Source organism: Oryza glaberrima, chromosome 6 (genome assembly GCF_000147395.1).
Source record: "Oryza glaberrima chromosome 6, OglaRS2, whole genome shotgun sequence".
In the NCBI taxonomy this organism is placed as follows: Eukaryota; Viridiplantae; Streptophyta; class Magnoliopsida; order Poales; family Poaceae; genus Oryza; species Oryza glaberrima.
In genome coordinates, this window is record NC_068331.1 from 897,277 (window position 1) to 914,933 (window position 17,657).

A 17,657-nucleotide genomic window follows, 5' to 3' on the forward strand; every position below is an offset into this window, starting at 1 on the left:
CTTTGCATGAGCATGGGTAGAAGATTGCTAGCAGCAACATTGGAGGTTTTTTTTTTCTCTTAGTAATTGATTAGCCAGGCTACACACTACTCTGTATATATGTATATCTGGCCGGTAGTGAGTAGGTAATGTACATGTGGGAGTTTTTCTCCTACCTGTGCTTTGGTTTGCTCGATGGATAATATTGCAGAACTTTCTCTGCAAGATTGTTTTTCTTTTTTTTCACCTTTTTGTGCAGGTCAGGGTCACCTCCCAACTCGACAATTTCAGTTGGAGAAGCATTACAATTACATGTTGGCTGCAATCATGACCGATAGCTCATGCGGCATGTATTAACATCCCCCGCTGGAACCAACTGAACTAGTTTAGGTAGGAGTATTGTAAGACACAAGATAAACACATCAATGGTGTGAAATATACTCCTATATATTCCTTTTGAAGATACTAGAAATGCATGGATTTTACATGAATGGATGAATGTAACAACTTTCTGAAAATTACCATGTGCCAAAGGAGCCTAAGTTACATGGCTACATGCATGATTTGCTTACAAAGTTAGTAAAACATCACATTCCAGTATTATACTAGGCTACTACAAGTAGATGGAGAGTACTTTTGGGGCCACCACCCAATTCTATGTATGTGGATGTACTCCTGTGTACAATTCCGTATGGATCGCATTAGACCATACTACTACACTGTGAGAAGATATTGCAGGAGGGAAATGAATACTCTTCTCCAGTATTGTTTGTCCCTTACCAACGGCCAAAACTGACACAAGCCGTTCATTCCAGCTCAAAGTACAAAGTGCACAATACCCAGGTGGCACCAAAGATTGGCTTTCAGAGATTTTCGCCGCATCAAGAATATCCCTAAGAATTGACCAGCTGGAGTTTTGTGGTTGATTTTCTATTCAGTTGTTGAGAGAGATTACAGCATAAACGGTGGGCACGAGCACTTTGTACTGGTGTATAGCAATGATATGCCAGTTGTACAGCTGTGTGATAGCAGTACACTGTTAAATTAGTTGTGTGGCTAACTTAGAAGGTACCCATGCTTTGGGGTTGGTTAAATATTTTATGATGCCAACAACATTTTCACTTCACAGGTGTCACATATTGGCATTTGCGTTTTGAGGCGGCAATTGCAATTTGCAAATGACAGAATCATTGCACACGCACATTATTAGTTGGGGGATAATCTACAACTACATTCATTTGTTGGTGGGATATGTCTAATGCACTACTGATTCAAAAATCATGGCTGGTAAAATAGTATATCTTGGGGTAACTGAAATTTCTATTCAACTCTGTGCATAGAAAAAAAAACTAACTGTGTGTTTAGTTTCTGAAATTGGAGAGAAGTTTGGGGAAAGTTGGTAGTTTAGAAAAAAAGTTGGGAGTTTATGTGAGTAGGAAAGTTTTGGATGTGATGTAATGGAAAGTTAGAAGTTTAGGGAAAGTTTGGTGTGAACTAAACAGGGCCTAAATTCCCCTGTAGACTTGAACAGACATTTAATTCTTCCCCAAAAGGTAGGAAAGTTGCAAAGATTGGAGGTGCAAAAGTAATGAGAAAAAAAAAACACCAGCAAATTCAAGTATAATTACCCATCTCCACCACAGAGATATTCCTCAATCCTTGCCCTTTTTCCTCCATCTTGTTTGGTTAAAAAAAAATTTCGCAAGTAGACCCCGGGCCCAAGAGTACAGCGAGGCACCAAATAGGCAAAGTCATACAGCCCCAGCCAGCCAGGTCACACACACAGAGGCAGCGTGCAACGGCGCTAAACTACAGGTGCCAGTGAGGCAGAGAGAGAGAGAAGGGTAGTAGTACAGTACACAGCTTTTTATGCAGGCATCGAAGAGGGAATATTAATGGCCGGCCGTTGGCCTCTCCTCTTCTCTAGGATGAAGAAGAAGAAGATCACATTTGCACGGAGCGTGGACGGCCACCTTCCACCCCTAGGCCGGCCGACCCGGATCTTGTGTTTTTTTTACTATTCTTGTATTACTACTGCTACTATAGTGGTAGACTTTGTTTACAATCCATCAATTATTTTACTAACCTTCACAAACAAAATACTACTAGCAGTAACGTTATACTACTACTACATCTAATGCACGGCAGCACAGGTCTAATAAGTAGAGTCATACTGTCAGTGCAAGGAGTGGTTACCAACCACAAAGACCCAAAACAACGGTCACTATATGCATACGCAGACATAATGTAGCAGTATCTATATGTGTGCTTGGGTTGCCTTACAGTAAAAGTACAATGGTTTGGACTTGGAGCAAACGGTATTTTCTTTTTGTCTAAGCACGAAAGAGCTCAAGAGGGTTTTTGGAATTTCCTTCCATGCTCCAGGTAAAAAAGGTCAAGGAGATGGATGGATAGCCAGGCCCCCCACTGTGAATTTGCCTTTGCTAGTTTACCACTGCTACTGCTACCTCCCAACTGCTGGCACTGGTGAAAATTTGCAGCTGTGCAGGCGCACGCAGAAACAAGCGAACACGCAGCCAAGCAGAGGGGGGCATCCTATGTGTGTGTGACAAGCCAAATGCGCACGCACCTGTTTAAAATTCCGGGCCTTACATAATCACAGACTTCTCTTGAGTATCCAATGAACCCCTCACCCCCATTTTACTTTACTTTCTATCCCTATGTTAAGTTGAAAACTACTCCTATTTGGCATCAAGTATTCTTTTACTGAAGGTTAAAGAAAACGCTACACCCATTCATGAAATCACTTCACTTAGCTACGGGTGTAGTGTTGCTAAGTGCAGCCGTCCTATCTGTATGTAAGCAAAAGATTTAGTTGCCACAGTTTCACAGAAAAGCCAAGTGCCGTTGCTCAATCAGAATCCATATTCTGCAACGTGGTATTCCTATGCTAGATTTGCAAGATAGCACAGTCAAAGGCGTGCATGGGATCAGGTGCAGAGATTACCAGAGCTAGCTGCCATTGGTTTTCAGGTTGCAGAAGACCAGGTGTACGTTCTCGCTCTCTATGGCGTCGACAACCACGTCTCAACTCTCAAGCCAGGAATGTCTTAATTTGTCACCAATGCAGAATGCTCCAAGCGACACCTCAACTCACCGCCTATTATGTTCCTTTTGCAAAAGTAACTCTCTTAGCACAAATAATAAGTAAAAAGATTTAGGGTATGGATATGTAAGTGAAAGGTTAATGTTTCGTACTATCAAACATCTTAAACTGACCAAGAAAACACTACTACGGGGCTAATGAGTAATGAGCTCATCAGAATGAAAAATAAAATGACTAATAAAAGAAAAAGGAGAAAAATAGTTAACAAAAATTATTGTGAGTATTTGAGCATGGCTTAAATGAAATGATAAGATCCATACAGTAACCAGGAACTAGAATTCATCAAATAATGGCATGCCTTAGAGCAGGTACAATAGAAGGCTATAAACTAGCTGTAAACATATTTTAAAGAGATAAAAGAAGATAGAGAAAAGCAGCAGGCTACAGATTTGTAGCCAGCTGCAGCACGAACTCCAAAACGTAATGTGCGTATGGTAGGTGGGACCAGATATTAATAGTATAGTAAACAAATATTATATGAATTGGCTATTAGATTGACTATATATGAATTAGAGCTAGCAATGGACTATACTATAAAACTTGCTCTTAGTGGGGTCAATAGTCCCAGCAGCCATTAAGTCCTCGTACTTGCCAGTAGCAGCATTAAGTTGTCATTAGCAAGAACCTGACTGTAGAGATCTAATAGTATTATTTTCAGTACTACGCAGCCGCATAATATTGAATCATGCATTAATAATGCTTGGAGTAACTAAAATGGTGTTCAAACTTCAAACCTTTTCAGGGATTATACTGAAGGCCTTCCTTACAATTTCAACCTCAACCTACAGGAAGGGCGATACGATCTGTTGTTAATTGACCAAAAAGGTTCTACAATATGCCACCATGAAAATAATCTCCACCAAAGAAAATAAGATGAACCCATAAATAATCACTTTCGATGTGTCGCAAAAATGATAGCTTCATTCACCCACCTTCTGCTAATCATTCTCGAGATTCTATGATGAAGTCAACTTTAGATGCCAGCCTCAAAAGAGTATAGACACCAGCAACAGCAATAGCTTTCTCCACTGCATCCTAGCAAGAAAGCAAACAACTAACTGAATTAGCAGTGGATTACAAAAGAAAGTAGTGCAACTAAGACAATAATGCAGTTCATAAAAGTGCCAGAAGTATATGAACTGACACTGCTAAATGCTGACACAGGGAATTTGACGGCTGATGAACAATACATGCACCACGAGTGATGGATTGAAGATCTAAAAAGAACATTCACCTTCTGATATGGACTATAGTGGGTACCAACCATAACACTTCCATTGCATTCAAAGCATCTTCCACCCAAAATTTCTTCTCCTTTGAGCTCACTTTCAGCCTGCATGCCAATCGTAGTAATAAGTGCAAGCAGGAAGATCAGAAATTGAGAAATATAGATACAGAATCTGACTGAAAGAGTGTGGGGGGGGGGGGGGGGGGGGGGTTAGAGTGTATCTCACTTGACTATTCACATTACATAGAGTTGTATTCTTGAAAGAAAAAAACAGTATATAGATGTTGAAGCTCATATCACCTCCAATTGGAAAGTGATATCATCCAGGTTTTTGATTCTTGCAGTCTCCATACTCCGATACACTTCCAATCTTATTGGCCACAAGGACTGGATTGAAACAGTGTCCTGATCAATATTACCAGCAATTAACAGAACTGGATGCCCACATTTTATGCCATTTTCCAGAATACTGATATCTGCGACTAAGCAATTGGAAGATAATACCAGTTAGACGATAATATCGTAGTTTTCATGCTCAACTGATCTATTTTTCACTAACTATTACAAACTATGGAGAATAACCCAATCAAACTGCCTACCATCACCAACAGAGGTTATTTTCAGCACATAACCATGCTCATAGCCTCTGATCATGTTGCCAATCCTATATACATTGTGACATCAGCAAGCACATTGTTTCGGACCTGCAACACCACCAGATTCCGATAAACTGAATACAATTTTTTGTTTCTACAAAGTAGATACGAGTACTAGAGCAGGATAACAGAATCATTCATAAGTTCACAGGATAACAGAAGAGGCATAAAGCCATCTGGAACAGATAGACTTAAATTAAGTGCTGATGCAGCACATAGTGTAAGCCTCATACTAGACCTAAAACCAGGCTGGCATCAAGTATGCCGGAAGTAGTCACATTTGCCTCGCGGAATTAAGGGAGTACCTGGGCAGCAAAAGTTAGACGATTGGCATAAAAATATACCTTTAACTAGAGGTACAGATTTATTGGTTTACCATAAATAAGAATCTACATGATCGGACATCTTTCTGTGTTTAGTGACTAGTGCTTCTGCAGTTTGGTGATATCACAAGTAGTCTACTGAATTAACTCCAGCAGTATCCGCCTACTGAAAATCAATTTCATTTTATTTTGTAAACAGAATAGTATTTGATGTAATGCCTTGTACATCAACGCCGTCAGAAATCATCTTGTAGGCAAGCATAGCTGAATCTCCTTAGTGGCAAAAACAAGATCGTTCGTAAGCTCAACCTTTTGCATTGGAAAGCATTCCTTTAGTCTCTAATTGGGATCACAATGAAGTGTCAAAGATGATGTTCTGTCACCGCCAAGAACAAATGTTTAACACGACATATCACTTACGTAAGATAGACAGACCATGTTAATACAGCTATAGCCTATACTGTTGACTACAGAGGAGAAACAGTAGAGTAATATATTAAGTGAGATTATGCAGGAGATGCAATAGACAGCAGATAACGCAATGGAGAATGAAACAAACAAAACCAAGTAGCAAATACATGTGCTGTGTCAAAAAGTTCAGACGTATGACTACCATGTACAATGTTCAGAGACACTGACCAGGAGAAGTCATCAGAAGTATCAAACAATCTACCGGTGCTTTTCAGGAAGCAAGGACAACCTACTAGTGACGGCTTAACTAGAAAAATAGCACCAAAATCCATCTCTTAACTAGAAAAATAGCACCAAAATCCATCTCCTCAGAAATTAATTGTAGATACTGGCTACACGTACGACATACACATCCAAATGCTAACAGCGGAGGGTGCTAGAAAGCATAAGCCGCAGTTAAAAATCCTGGGAGGTAAACTGCAGCTTATATAACCCGAAATAGAGTAGACATAGACAAATCAAGATCAACAAACTGAAAGATGCTTAGGATCGGCCAGACTGAGTAAAACGAAGCAATTCCGTACAGGAATTAAGTGGAATGGAATGAAGTGGAGGTCGCGGAATAAACCAACCAGTTGATCGCCCGTGCCCTCCCGGCTTCGGTCGATCGGTGGGATACCCGGATCGGATCGCAATTGTGCCAAAAAAAAATCCCGCGAGATCATTCACCGAGATGGAATCCGTCCAACCATCCACAAACACAAGGGTTGATAGGGCTAGGGAAGGCGACTGGAGGTGTCAGGGTGCTAGGATTTAAGGAGGGGATGAATATGGCATGGAGCGGCGGAGGCTGGCCGGACGGAGTAGTTCAAATTCACGCCGCCGGCCAGGGAGGAGGAGGAGGAGACGCGGGGCGGCGGCGGCGGCGAGAGCGAGATTTCTGTTTCGCGGGGGAATCGATCGACGAGCTCTCCTCTTGGGTTCTAACTGACATGTGGGCCCCATGTTCAGTGACTGCCTTTTAACCTCTCTCTCGACGAGAACTGATGGAGCGCAATAGTTTTTCTACTGAACTAAAATTAATTTGCGTGTGTTCTTACAGCATTAGAGAAAACGGATTTGGTGATGCACACGAGTCACCAGACAAAGCATGAAGAGTTGAAGACTTGCCCATGCTGCGCTGCTTTGCCTGCCTGCCAAGAAAATGCTGTAGGAAATTACGCCAGAAATGGATGAATGTAAACGGTAAACCCCAGAGAGCATGAAATCTTTCAAATATCTTCCTTCGTAATTTGACAGCCGTTCCAGTTACACCACAAATTTTGCTATAGTGACCCTGTTTATTTCACTTCCCATGGGAACAAATCAAATTGTCTCGAAACTACTCAAATCTCACCAAAATTCAGATTCAAGCCTACTACCCAAAAATTGACGGCCAGTGACCTTCCCGGAGAACAAGTAACTGTAACTTAGTCATCAGTACCCGTAGCCTGGACAGAAAGAGACGGAGCAGATTTAAAGTTAGCAACAGTTCAGGGAGTGTTTGATCACATGAAATTGAAGTGTAGTGCGTTTGGCCAATATCATTTACCGGAGTTGTCCATCGGGTTGGTGACGGGCGCAGGCTCAGGCTCCTTGATCTCGACGACGACGACATCCGATGTGAGGAATGTCTTAGCCACCGACGCAGCATGCTCAAGACAACATCTCACCACCTGTTGCCCATCATCAGGAAAGCATAGCCTTTAGCTCATCGCAGTTCTCATGAAGCATGGTAGGGAAAAGGGAATCAACAATCGTAGTGTGTCAACCATGTGCAAGGGCTACAGTCTAATTCTATGTTCTTTTACTTGTGTTCATGCTTTTCCTTTAGCGTTTCCCAAAGTTAATTTCACTCTCTTGCAGTAACTAAATCAAACCTAGCAAATTGTATGGTGCATCCAATTCAATCTTTCTAGGACCACAACACTAAGCCTTGGATCTAGAACCTTCATTAGAAACTACTAACATCAACACAAAACAATGGCTGTATGTGTAAGAACTGAAGGGTGAACACAAAAGTAACTGCACAGTCCACACTGCTATAATTATTTCAGCTAAAATATAGGGAATCCACCAATCTAAATTTTTATGCAAAAATATCGGAAATCAATAGGGAGCAACAGACCTTAGTGGGGTCAATGATACCAGCAGCCATCAAATCCTCGTACTGTCCAGTTGCAGCATTGTAACCAAACTTGAAGTTATCGTTAGAGAGAACCTGGTAAAACATCATCTTGTATGTTATTCAGATGTACATGTGAACATATGATTTTCTGTTAGTGAACAAGATCTAACCTTCTCGGTAACAACGCTTCCATTAACACCAGCATTCTTAGCAATCAATTTAAGCGGGTAGCTCAGCGCCCTCCTTACAATTTCAGCTCCAACCTAAAAAGTTCAAGCAATACATACAACAAGTCAATTAGAAAGGACAACAAATTCGAGATAGTCATTTCTAACCCATATACATAGTAGCAGGCACAAAAACAGAACTTTTGAGAGATGAGGTTTATAAAACACTCGAACAAAAACAATGAATAAAGTAGATCATGGTTGTAAACCTTCTGCTCATCATTCTCCAGGTTGTCCTTGATGGCGTCAACTCTAGCTGCCAGTCTCAGAAGAGTGCACCCTCCACCAACAACAATACCTTCCTCAACAGCAGCCTGACAAAGAGGAAGCGGTTTAAAGATCCAAAGCCAGAAGAACGTTGATATCAACTCAGTGAGCAACAAACTACCTCAATTTTTCTTCCTTAAGAAGCAAACATTAATCTATTTCTATCTCAAAGCAGTTATATCAACAGACTAACCTTGGTAGCATTTAGGGCATCCTCAACTCTCAACTTCTTCTCTTTTAGTTCGGTCTCTGTTTGTGCTCCCACCTATCAAAAGTAACAAAACTTGGATTACGACCCACATAACCACATCTATCTATCTTTCCAAACAAAGAACCAAGAAAAAGAACAGATACAGATAACATGGCATTCTGTCCATTTCTTATTATACCTGAATGACTGCAACACCACCAGCAAGCTTTGCAATCCTCTCATTGAGCTTTTCCTTCTCGTATTCTTGTTCGGCAGCCTGCAAATTGGATAGATAAAAAAGCATTCAGGAGCAGGACTGATGCTTTTCTTTTCTTGTACAAACAACACATTCAATATACAGCCTCATAATAGAGAAAGCTTTCAGTTTGAAACCAGATGAAGCATGTAACCAATCAAGCTACATTTCCAGATATGTACAGTCTATAACTAGATTAAAGAAATGGTGGAATATAGAACCACTATTGTGCCAAAAAAAAAAAATTTGCGAGGCACTATTGTGCCAAATTAGCCATGGTAAACAGATATAACATACCTCGATGAGATTTTTTATTTGTGCAACCCTCTTAGTCACTTCTTCCTGTGTACTGCCATCACCAACAATTGTTGTTGACTCTTTGTTAAGGACCACCTTTGCAGCCGTTCCTAAAACTGATTTGTCTGCCTTGTCAAGTGACAGCCCAACTTCATCCCTGATTACAGTTGCTGCAGAGAAAAAAAATCATTATAAATAAGCAGCATTAATCATCCAGCCAGATGCTCCAGAATCATCATAAATAAGCAGCATTAATGATCACCCAACCAAATGCACCAGATCGCAAGTCCACCTCACCTCCAGTTAGAATGGCAATATCATCCAAGTACTGGGTCTTGCGCTCACCAAAACCAGGGGCTTTGATAGCGGCAATTTTCAATGACCCTCTAAGCTTGTTGACAACAAGAGTAGCAAGAGCCTCCTGCTCAATATCCTCAGCAATTATCAGAATTGGGTATGCACCTCTTATGGCCTCCTCCAAAACATTGATAAGATCCCTTGCGTTGGTGATTTTTTTGTCCACCAAAAGAAGCTGAAAAATAGTGGAAACATAGTGCAATAAGAAACTGAAACAGATTAAAGCAGCATACAGCAGGGGTATGTGTGCTCAGGCTGAAGCTACCTTGCAGTTCTCATATTCTGCAGACATTTTCTCGCTGTCAGTTACAAAATACGGGGAGATATAACCACGTTCAAACTGCATTCCCTCCACAACATAGAGATTATTCTCAGAACTTCTCCCTTCTTCAAGGGTAACCACACCCTTCCTGCCAACCTTGCTCATAGCCTCTGCTATCATATTACCGATTTCATAATTGTTGCCAGCACTGACTGCAGCAACATCCGCAAGCTCACTGTCTTCAACCTAAAGCAAGAAAATGTTTTTTATAAGTAGAACAAAAAAAAAGCATATACTACATAGATAAATCATCTGATTTGACTCAGTCTAGCTAAGCATTGTTGCAACAAACACCAGGTTGCCACAACCACAACTAAAACATTCTGAAAGCATTAGAGCCTGACGATTATTTTACCTCCTTTGACAATTTCTTTAGCTCTTCAACTAGTGCTTTCGCAGTTTTCTCGATACCACGTGTAATTTGCACAGGATTGGCACCAGCTGCAACGACCTGAAAAAGAGCAAATGAATTATTTTCACTTAGTTCACAAATTAACGACTCTTAACAGATTGACCATACAAGTAATAGAGGTCTCATGTCTCAACTAATAGCATACCTTAACACCCTCAGCAATCAGCCCCTGAGCAAGCACAACAGAAGTAGTTGTGCCATCTCCAGCTAAATCATTGGTCTTTGCTGCTGCTTGCCTAACCAACTTAGCTCCAATATTTTCAACAGGATCCTCCAGTTCAACCTGCAGTATAGAGATCGTTACTTGAAAATTCTGCTCATATTCTGGAACTAGGTTACACAGATAATCCAGAAACCTCCAGTTGACTTGTTCAATAAGAAAATAAAATTGAAAAATTCTTTATATCATGACTAAAACAAATGGTGCACAATCACTATAGTTAAGTCAATGACCAGCTATCAAACTTTAGTTCATCTTGTCAGAGGATCATATATTAGAACCCACAAAGATAATTATGACAGAACATGGTGTGCAAAAATGCAACCAGCAATAGTAAACAGAAATACACTTGCGCATGAAACTTGTGAGCAAATGTGCAGACTGTTTTACTTTTCAAAACAAACATTTTTTTTTCTGTGGAAGTATAGCATACAGCAAACAAGCAAATTGTAAGGAAATTCAATGCTATTTGACGCAATAAACACTGTAATATACCTCTCTTGCAACTGTAACACCATCATTGACAATCTTAGGGGACCCATACTTGCTCTCCAAAACAACATTCCTTCCCTTTGGTCCCAGTGTAACTCCAACAAGGTCAGCAAGCTTGTTTACTCCAGTCTGACATGTAGAAATAACTAATGAGTGCCTGGTCAAGGCTAAGAATCATAGTGACCAAAATTTGATAAGATGTGTCCAAGAACTTTGGAGCTCACCTGAAGCTTCTTGATAGCCGAGCCATCCTTGTTGAAGTACAACTCCTTGGCAGCTTTTACCCTGAAGTTGCACTTCCTCTGAAGGCGTGCATTGCGTGGTCGGCTGGCAACAGAAACAGATGACACCGAAGATAGAGAAGATGGCTTCTTGTCTGATACAATTCCGGTTGGCGCAGCCATGAGGCCAACCGTAGAAGTGGCACCGAATGTTGAAGCCATGATTTCCTGTTCAGCAATGACAACATTAACATGGAGCAACAATCATAAGCATGCTTAAGCTTCTATTCAGAAAATGGAAGCTGAGGTGGAGGTCCCACATGAAAGTTCATGTATTGCCAACCAAAGCTAAGAGCTTAAAATTGTTGTGCATTCTGTGCAAATGTATTTTCCAAGCTAAACATAGTTTTGTGTTCTCTCTGCATATTACCACATATTATCATTGACTACATCTCTTACAGTGTCAAGGTAGAAGATTAATTAACAGCTGGACTTCAGGGTATATTACAGTGAGTTGATAACCTGCATATGTATGAGATAGCTAAAACTGAACGAAAAAGAGACCAACTAAAGCATCTCTGCTGCCAGGATTCCTTCTCGAATATCATGAATGGCCAAACAATACATTCTAGCACTTGAAACTACACCTTCAAATTTAAATGTTTGCCATTCAACCACCCTAACAGTTACGTCAGCTTCAAATGGCTGGCCATCACTAGCATACATGAAAACACTAGCATTCCAACTGCCAAACAGAATATCGCATGCACCCTCCTACTCCACTCTACTTGGCTGAATTAGAACACCCCATGCCAAAAATCACAACCAGACGAACAGAACGCTGGAGCCAACAACATTCTGTAGTCCCCGTGCTAACTAAACCAACAATTTCCACTGATACATTCTGTAGTCCCCGTGCTAACTAAACCAACAATTTCCACTGATATAACAGTTCTAGCGCAAAATTAGCCCGCACGAGCAACCATCAAAAGGCCCCCCTCAAAACCAAGCGGGGGGCGCGACCTCGAGCTCTCCGCCCCCCACGAATCGCGCGGCGAGAACTATCCACCGAATCCTCCAACCACGCGGCAACCGAATCGTGCGGGGGTCAACACACCACACCCCACCACGTCGCCACCGGAAGAGGGAGAACCCAGCGCCCCGGGGCGGGGAGGAGCGGCGGAGGTGGAGGAGGAGGAGGGGATAGGGTTTGAGCTCACCTGACCTCGCGGAGGGGAGAGGAGAGGATAAGGCTGCGACCTCGGGGAGGGTTGGGTTGGGGCGCTGCGGGTGTGGAGGGGTTTGGGGGAAGGGAGAGGGGAAGGGATGAGGTCTTAAATACACGCCAGGGTTTTGCAAAAGCGCTTGCTACCTTTCTGTCTGACCCCCTGAATAAGGGTTTAATTGCATTTAAAAAATTACAAAAATATGCACCGTTAAACCGTTTAAGAAGTGTGCATTATATTAGAAATTAAACATAGTCTAAGTGTGATCATGTTGTCAGTCTCTCGTGCATGCAAAACATGAGTATTGACTTCTTTTCTTATTGGGAGAATTGATTGTGAACTACTTCCTTCGTTCTAAATTATAAGATATTTTGGTTTATTTATCTCTCGTCTAGATTTATTGACACCCATATAAATTTGAACGAACACCTCATAATTTGAAACGAAGAAAGTGATACACAATACAAGTTCATCATTTTCTTTTTAGCGTGTTAACCATAATTTAAATTTGAATTAAAAAACATAAAAGTTAATAAAGTTGCTAAAAACACACAAACACATATATGTATATAAGATTTAAAAATAATGGTTGTTAAATAAGCAGGAGAGACGATGGGCCGTTATAATACCTTTCCAAGTCTGAAATGATAATCGATTATAGGCAAAAAAATGGAATGTTTGTAGCAGCTCAAATTCCGAGAAGCATACAATGAGAATTTCGAAAGTTTGTTTTTCCTATCTTTTGTCTTGTAGTTTATTTTATAAAATCTAAAAATATGAATTATTAAAGTTCAGGTGATAATTTAGACCGTACAAGAAATTTGATACTTTGAAAGAAGCTATAGCAGTACGTCTGCCAAAAGCTCCCACGACATGGCTAGGTTCTGCTAGCTACTTTTACACAAACGCAACAGCTGCATTACTTAGCATTGGTTGTGCTCATGTTGATACCGTAGTTGTCATTGCTTTGCAGCCGCAGCAAACACAGCTGAGCTAGTAACTCTCTATACACTATGTTTACTTGTAAATCGTATTCAATTTATTATTTTTGTTTTTGACTATATATGTAACATGTGCACTCAACGTTTGGTTTGGGGTTTATTTAAAACAAGAGTTATTCTATAAGATCTTAAAACTCTGTCATACGTACACAAAACTAATAAAGTTTAAATATTTTTCAACGAAAAACTATAGAACGTACTAAATCGTAAAGGTGTAGAAGTACAAAATCTCGTAGTATGAAGCTTCAATTATGTAACATGTACACCCAGCGGTTGGTTTTCATTTCATAGTATGGTTAAATTAAGAATGTTTCTACTAGATCTTTAAACTTGTTCAATACCTTACATGGAACTACTATTAAGGTTTTATACTCTCGATGAAAAACTATAGAGCAAAAGTTATAAAAGTATATAGGTACAAAATCACTTAGGTTCTGCTCGGCTGCACTACAATGCAGCCCTTACTGCTGCAGCTACAGACACATAGTATTGTTCGAATTGGCTGTACCACAGTTAAAGCATGTGCAGCCGAACAGGGCCTTAATGATTGTTCGGTAGCTCTTAATAGCAGTTGTCTAGACTGTGTTGCACAGCCAACCGTTCAGTGGCAGCGATTTAGGCTAGGCTGCATTTTGAATAAAATTAAATACAATACTTTTACATATGCATATGGTTAGTGTTGGTTGCAGCCCATTGCTGGCTGACTAATATAGCCATTGTAGCTATTGCTGCAGCGCTGCAGCAGCTAGCTCTTTTGAATAAACCCAATATGATAATATACATAAACGTGTATTGCATCATTACTAGCTCTTCTTTTAATCCTACTCAATGTGCAGGAAAGTAAAGCCAAACTGTGGAAAGAAAAAGAAGTATAGTAGATCCTTTTCATAACAACACAAAAGCAACAAAATAAAGCCAAACTGTGGAAACAAAAAGAGGGAGAATCAGCAAGCATCTCGGACTCAGGGGCACCAAAGTGAATAGGACATTTTTCCGGGGAGTAGAATGAAAGCAGAGCGGAGGAGAGCACGGAGCAGCCTCGACCGTTGTAGAACTGTCTAGAAGCAGCAAGCGACGACCCAACGCTTTGTCGTGGGCGCTATAAGGCTCTTCGGGCCGTGGGCCGATAGGAGTATGGGCCCCAATCTAATATGGGCCAACATGGGCGCCATATAGCGGTTCGGCCCGTGGGCTGATCGATATGGGCTCCAATCTAATATGGCCCAAATTAAAAAAAGGAGTAAAATCGCCGTTGCCGGGGATCGAACCCGGGTCACCCGCGTGACAGGCGGGAATACTCACCACTATACTACAACGACCATGCTTGATCATGTAATATATCAATTTTTAATTAACGGTTAATCATTTATTCACAGTGTAGTTTATACTTCATAAACAGATGATTACGAATAGTAAATTGCAGTTTTGTACAGGATGAAGGTAAAAATACTAATAGTTCGACCGGCATGGAGTGTAATTTATTCCAAGGTTTCACTAAGAGGTATGATCAATCACCATGCTTAGATCCAAACAAAAGTTTACTATGTCTAGTTGAAACAGGGTACGTTGTAATGTTGTAGAATCCGGCAATAAATAAATTAGATTAAACACTGTCGGTTGTGGCTGTCTGGTGGTTCCATCATCTCCAGATCGACCAGCATCCCAGCAACACAAAGCAAGTATTATTATTATTATTCAGTTCGTCGGTAGGTGCAAGTCAAACGGCAACGCGCGCATTGCAAAAACAATCGGAGTAATGGGGTGTCATCTGCTGATTTGCACGATGAGAACTACCTCCTATTCTCAAAGCAATAAAAGGCAGCCTGAATCAGAAGAAGAAGAAGAAGAAGCAGAGATTAATCAAGAGGAAAGAACTAATGGTAGATAGATCATAATCATATATCATATTCAGGCATGGGGCAGTCCCTGAGGAAGCTGTTCGACAGTTTCTGCACAAAGGAGATGAAGGTAACATCATGTCAGCATTCTGAAATCGTTCACCATTCTCAGTTTTTCATCCTTTCTGATGCTTAACCAGGTTCAGAATTTTTTTCTCTTCTGATGGATGCTTAATCAGGTTCTGATGCTTGGGCTGGATGCTGCTGGGAAGACGACGATTCTGTACAGGCTGCACATTGGCGAAGTTCTGTCCTCCATACCCACAATCGGTAGTGATACATCGTGTTCATTGTCATTTATTTCATCGCCGAAATGGGCATGACATAATCCATTCCTGGACCTGCATTGACAGACATACATTCTTTCATCCTGTGAAATGAACGAATTCCATCAGGGTTCAACGTGGAGAAGGTGGAGTACAAGAACGTGGCCTTCACGGTGTGGGACGTGGGAGGCCAGGACAAGCTCCGACCTCTCTGGAGACAATACTTCAGAAACGCCGACGCCCTGGTTAAATCTCATCTTCTGAATCTCTCTCTCGATCGATCATTGCTTTGCTTCTGAAATCTGAATGTCTGAAACTGAATGTGTGGGGAGTTGCAGATCTACGTGGTTGATTCGATGGACAGGGAAAGGATAGGAGTAGCCAAGGAGGAGTTCCAGGCCATCATCCGCGACCCCCTCATGCTCAACAGCGTCATCCTCCTCCTCGCCAACAAGCAGGACCTGGTAATTGCTAAAAGCTTGACGAATCAATGAACAATTTGCCAATGGCGATTAGTTATACAACAATTGACATGTGGATGCATGATGCAGAAAGGGGCGATGAGCTCGTCGGAGGTGTGCCAGCGGCTGGGGGCGTACGAGGAGCTCAAGAACCGGAGGTGGCACTGTCAGGGAGCCTCCGCGCTCACCGGCGACGGCCTCCACGGCGGCCTCGACTGGCTGGCCTCCACCCTCCGCGACGTCCAGACGTGGGGCACCTCCGTCCGCTTCTAGCAACTTGATTCTTCACGTCTTGAGATTAGTTTCTCAAGAATCGATGATCGCTAGCTGCAACCCAATTCCAATTTTTTGTGCTTGTTCAGAAGTATAATTGAGAAAAATCAGTGCCTGTGGGGAATTTGAGAGGATCCTCACATCCAATGTAAGAGAACTATTCCATTAATTTGCTGAGTGGGATTTTGCACCATGATTCGTCTCAAGCTTTGTGATGTGATGCTGCATCCATGCCGTCGTCGCATCAGCAACCTACTTGTACATCGGCTAGCAGAATGGTCCAGATCGGTAGAAAAAAGATTCATGTTGAGCATCTTTTTTTAAAAAAGAGATTCTTGGTTGATATGAAATTAACCACATTTACCAATTTAGTGTGCATAAAAATATGATGCTTAAAAAAATAGAAAATTCAATTTTTGTACATGAATGGAATCGAAAAACAGTACCATGACGTCTCACCGCTTATACAGAAATGACGCTCGATCTATCGAGAATTTCAGGTATGTCTTTCATAAAGAAATAGTTAGCAATTGTGAACAACCAGCGCGCGGAGTTGGAAAATGGAGACAGCAGCGCGGACGGAAGAGTGGCGCGGGTGAAAACGGTCACGAAAATTCCCGTTCGACTTAACACTGTTTCCGACCGTGCTGTTTTTGATTATTTATAATTTTTTTTAATTTCTTTTCCATCATATAAATATCAACACTGAGTAGTTTAAATAGTAAATATGGTTAATTATCGATCAATCTAGCATAATTTCGAAAGATATGCTAACAATTCCAACAGTTTTCATCTCTAGTGCCGCCTACGTGCGGCCCATTTATGTGACTCCGGCCTACGTACGGCCCATATATTTTTTTGGCTTGGACCGGGCCGAGATTCCGGGCTTCCGCGTTCACCGGCGACGGCGTCCTGGCCGGCGACGGCCACCACCCTCAGCCTCAGGGACGCCATGGGGCACCTCCGTCCGCTTGTACCACCTTCGTTTCCGAATCCCTCGCACTAGGTCAACCGCCCTGCCTCTGGCCCCCACCTGTCCACCCGCCGCTTCTCAACCCCACAGCCAAAGCTCCGCCGCCTCGCCGGCCACCGCGGCCGTCCGTCCACTACGGCATCCTGAGGGCGCCGAGCCGCCGAGGCGCTCCGCCGCGAGTGCGCTGTTTGTTGAGCACAAGGGCATTATGGGATGGGATGGTGACCACCGGCCATTCCAGGCAGTCAGGCACCACTGGTTCTTGGATGCGTCAGCCATGGCGCAAGATCTTTCTTCCTCGGCAGTGTGGCCGGGTCCTCGTCGAAGAATCTCGCGGGATCCTTCCGCCGTTCTTTATCAGCTGAACCTGCAACGCGAGTGAAGGTGGAGAAGGAATCCCAAACTGG

General features: G+C 42.0%; 2 protein-coding genes and 1 non-coding gene across 4 annotated transcripts; 1 reads left to right on the forward strand and 2 right to left on the reverse strand.

Annotated features, from left to right (window-relative positions):
* Positions 1 to 6,963: 6,963 nt before the first annotated feature.
* Positions 6,964 to 12,454, reverse strand: LOC127776653 (ruBisCO large subunit-binding protein subunit beta, chloroplastic). 2 transcript variants are annotated; one of them, XM_052303147.1, is made up of 15 exons: positions 12,378 to 12,454; positions 11,156 to 11,380; positions 10,935 to 11,060; positions 10,365 to 10,502; positions 10,163 to 10,258; positions 9,751 to 9,993; positions 9,426 to 9,660; positions 9,129 to 9,298; positions 8,775 to 8,852; positions 8,579 to 8,650; positions 8,328 to 8,432; positions 8,062 to 8,154; positions 7,892 to 7,984; positions 7,316 to 7,439; positions 6,964 to 7,214 (listed from the first exon to the last, which is right to left on the reverse strand). In XM_052303147.1, the coding sequence occupies exons 2-15, from the start codon at positions 11,372 to 11,374 to the stop codon at positions 7,201 to 7,203; spliced, it is 1,806 nt and encodes a 601-aa protein (XP_052159107.1). In that variant the 5' UTR covers positions 11,375 to 11,380; positions 12,378 to 12,454; the 3' UTR covers positions 6,964 to 7,200. The 2 variants fall into 2 exon arrangements, with proteins under 2 accessions (XP_052159107.1, XP_052159106.1); XM_052303146.1 differs by having other exon boundaries at positions 12,373 to 12,454.
* A 2,172-nt stretch (positions 12,455 to 14,626) lies between these two features.
* TRNAD-GUC (transfer RNA aspartic acid (anticodon GUC)) lies at positions 14,627 to 14,698 on the reverse strand. Its single transcript has one exon. It is a non-coding gene; the product is annotated as a tRNA-Asp (tRNA).
* Positions 14,699 to 15,168: 470 nt separating this feature from the next.
* LOC127775787 (ADP-ribosylation factor-like) lies at positions 15,169 to 16,460 on the forward strand. Its single transcript, XM_052302082.1, has 5 exons — positions 15,169 to 15,347; positions 15,457 to 15,547; positions 15,673 to 15,788; positions 15,882 to 16,007; positions 16,095 to 16,460. The coding sequence occupies exons 1-5, from the start codon at positions 15,294 to 15,296 to the stop codon at positions 16,275 to 16,277; spliced, it is 570 nt and encodes a 189-aa protein (XP_052158042.1). The 5' UTR covers positions 15,169 to 15,293; the 3' UTR covers positions 16,278 to 16,460.
* The last annotated feature ends 1,197 nt before the right edge of the window (positions 16,461 to 17,657 follow it).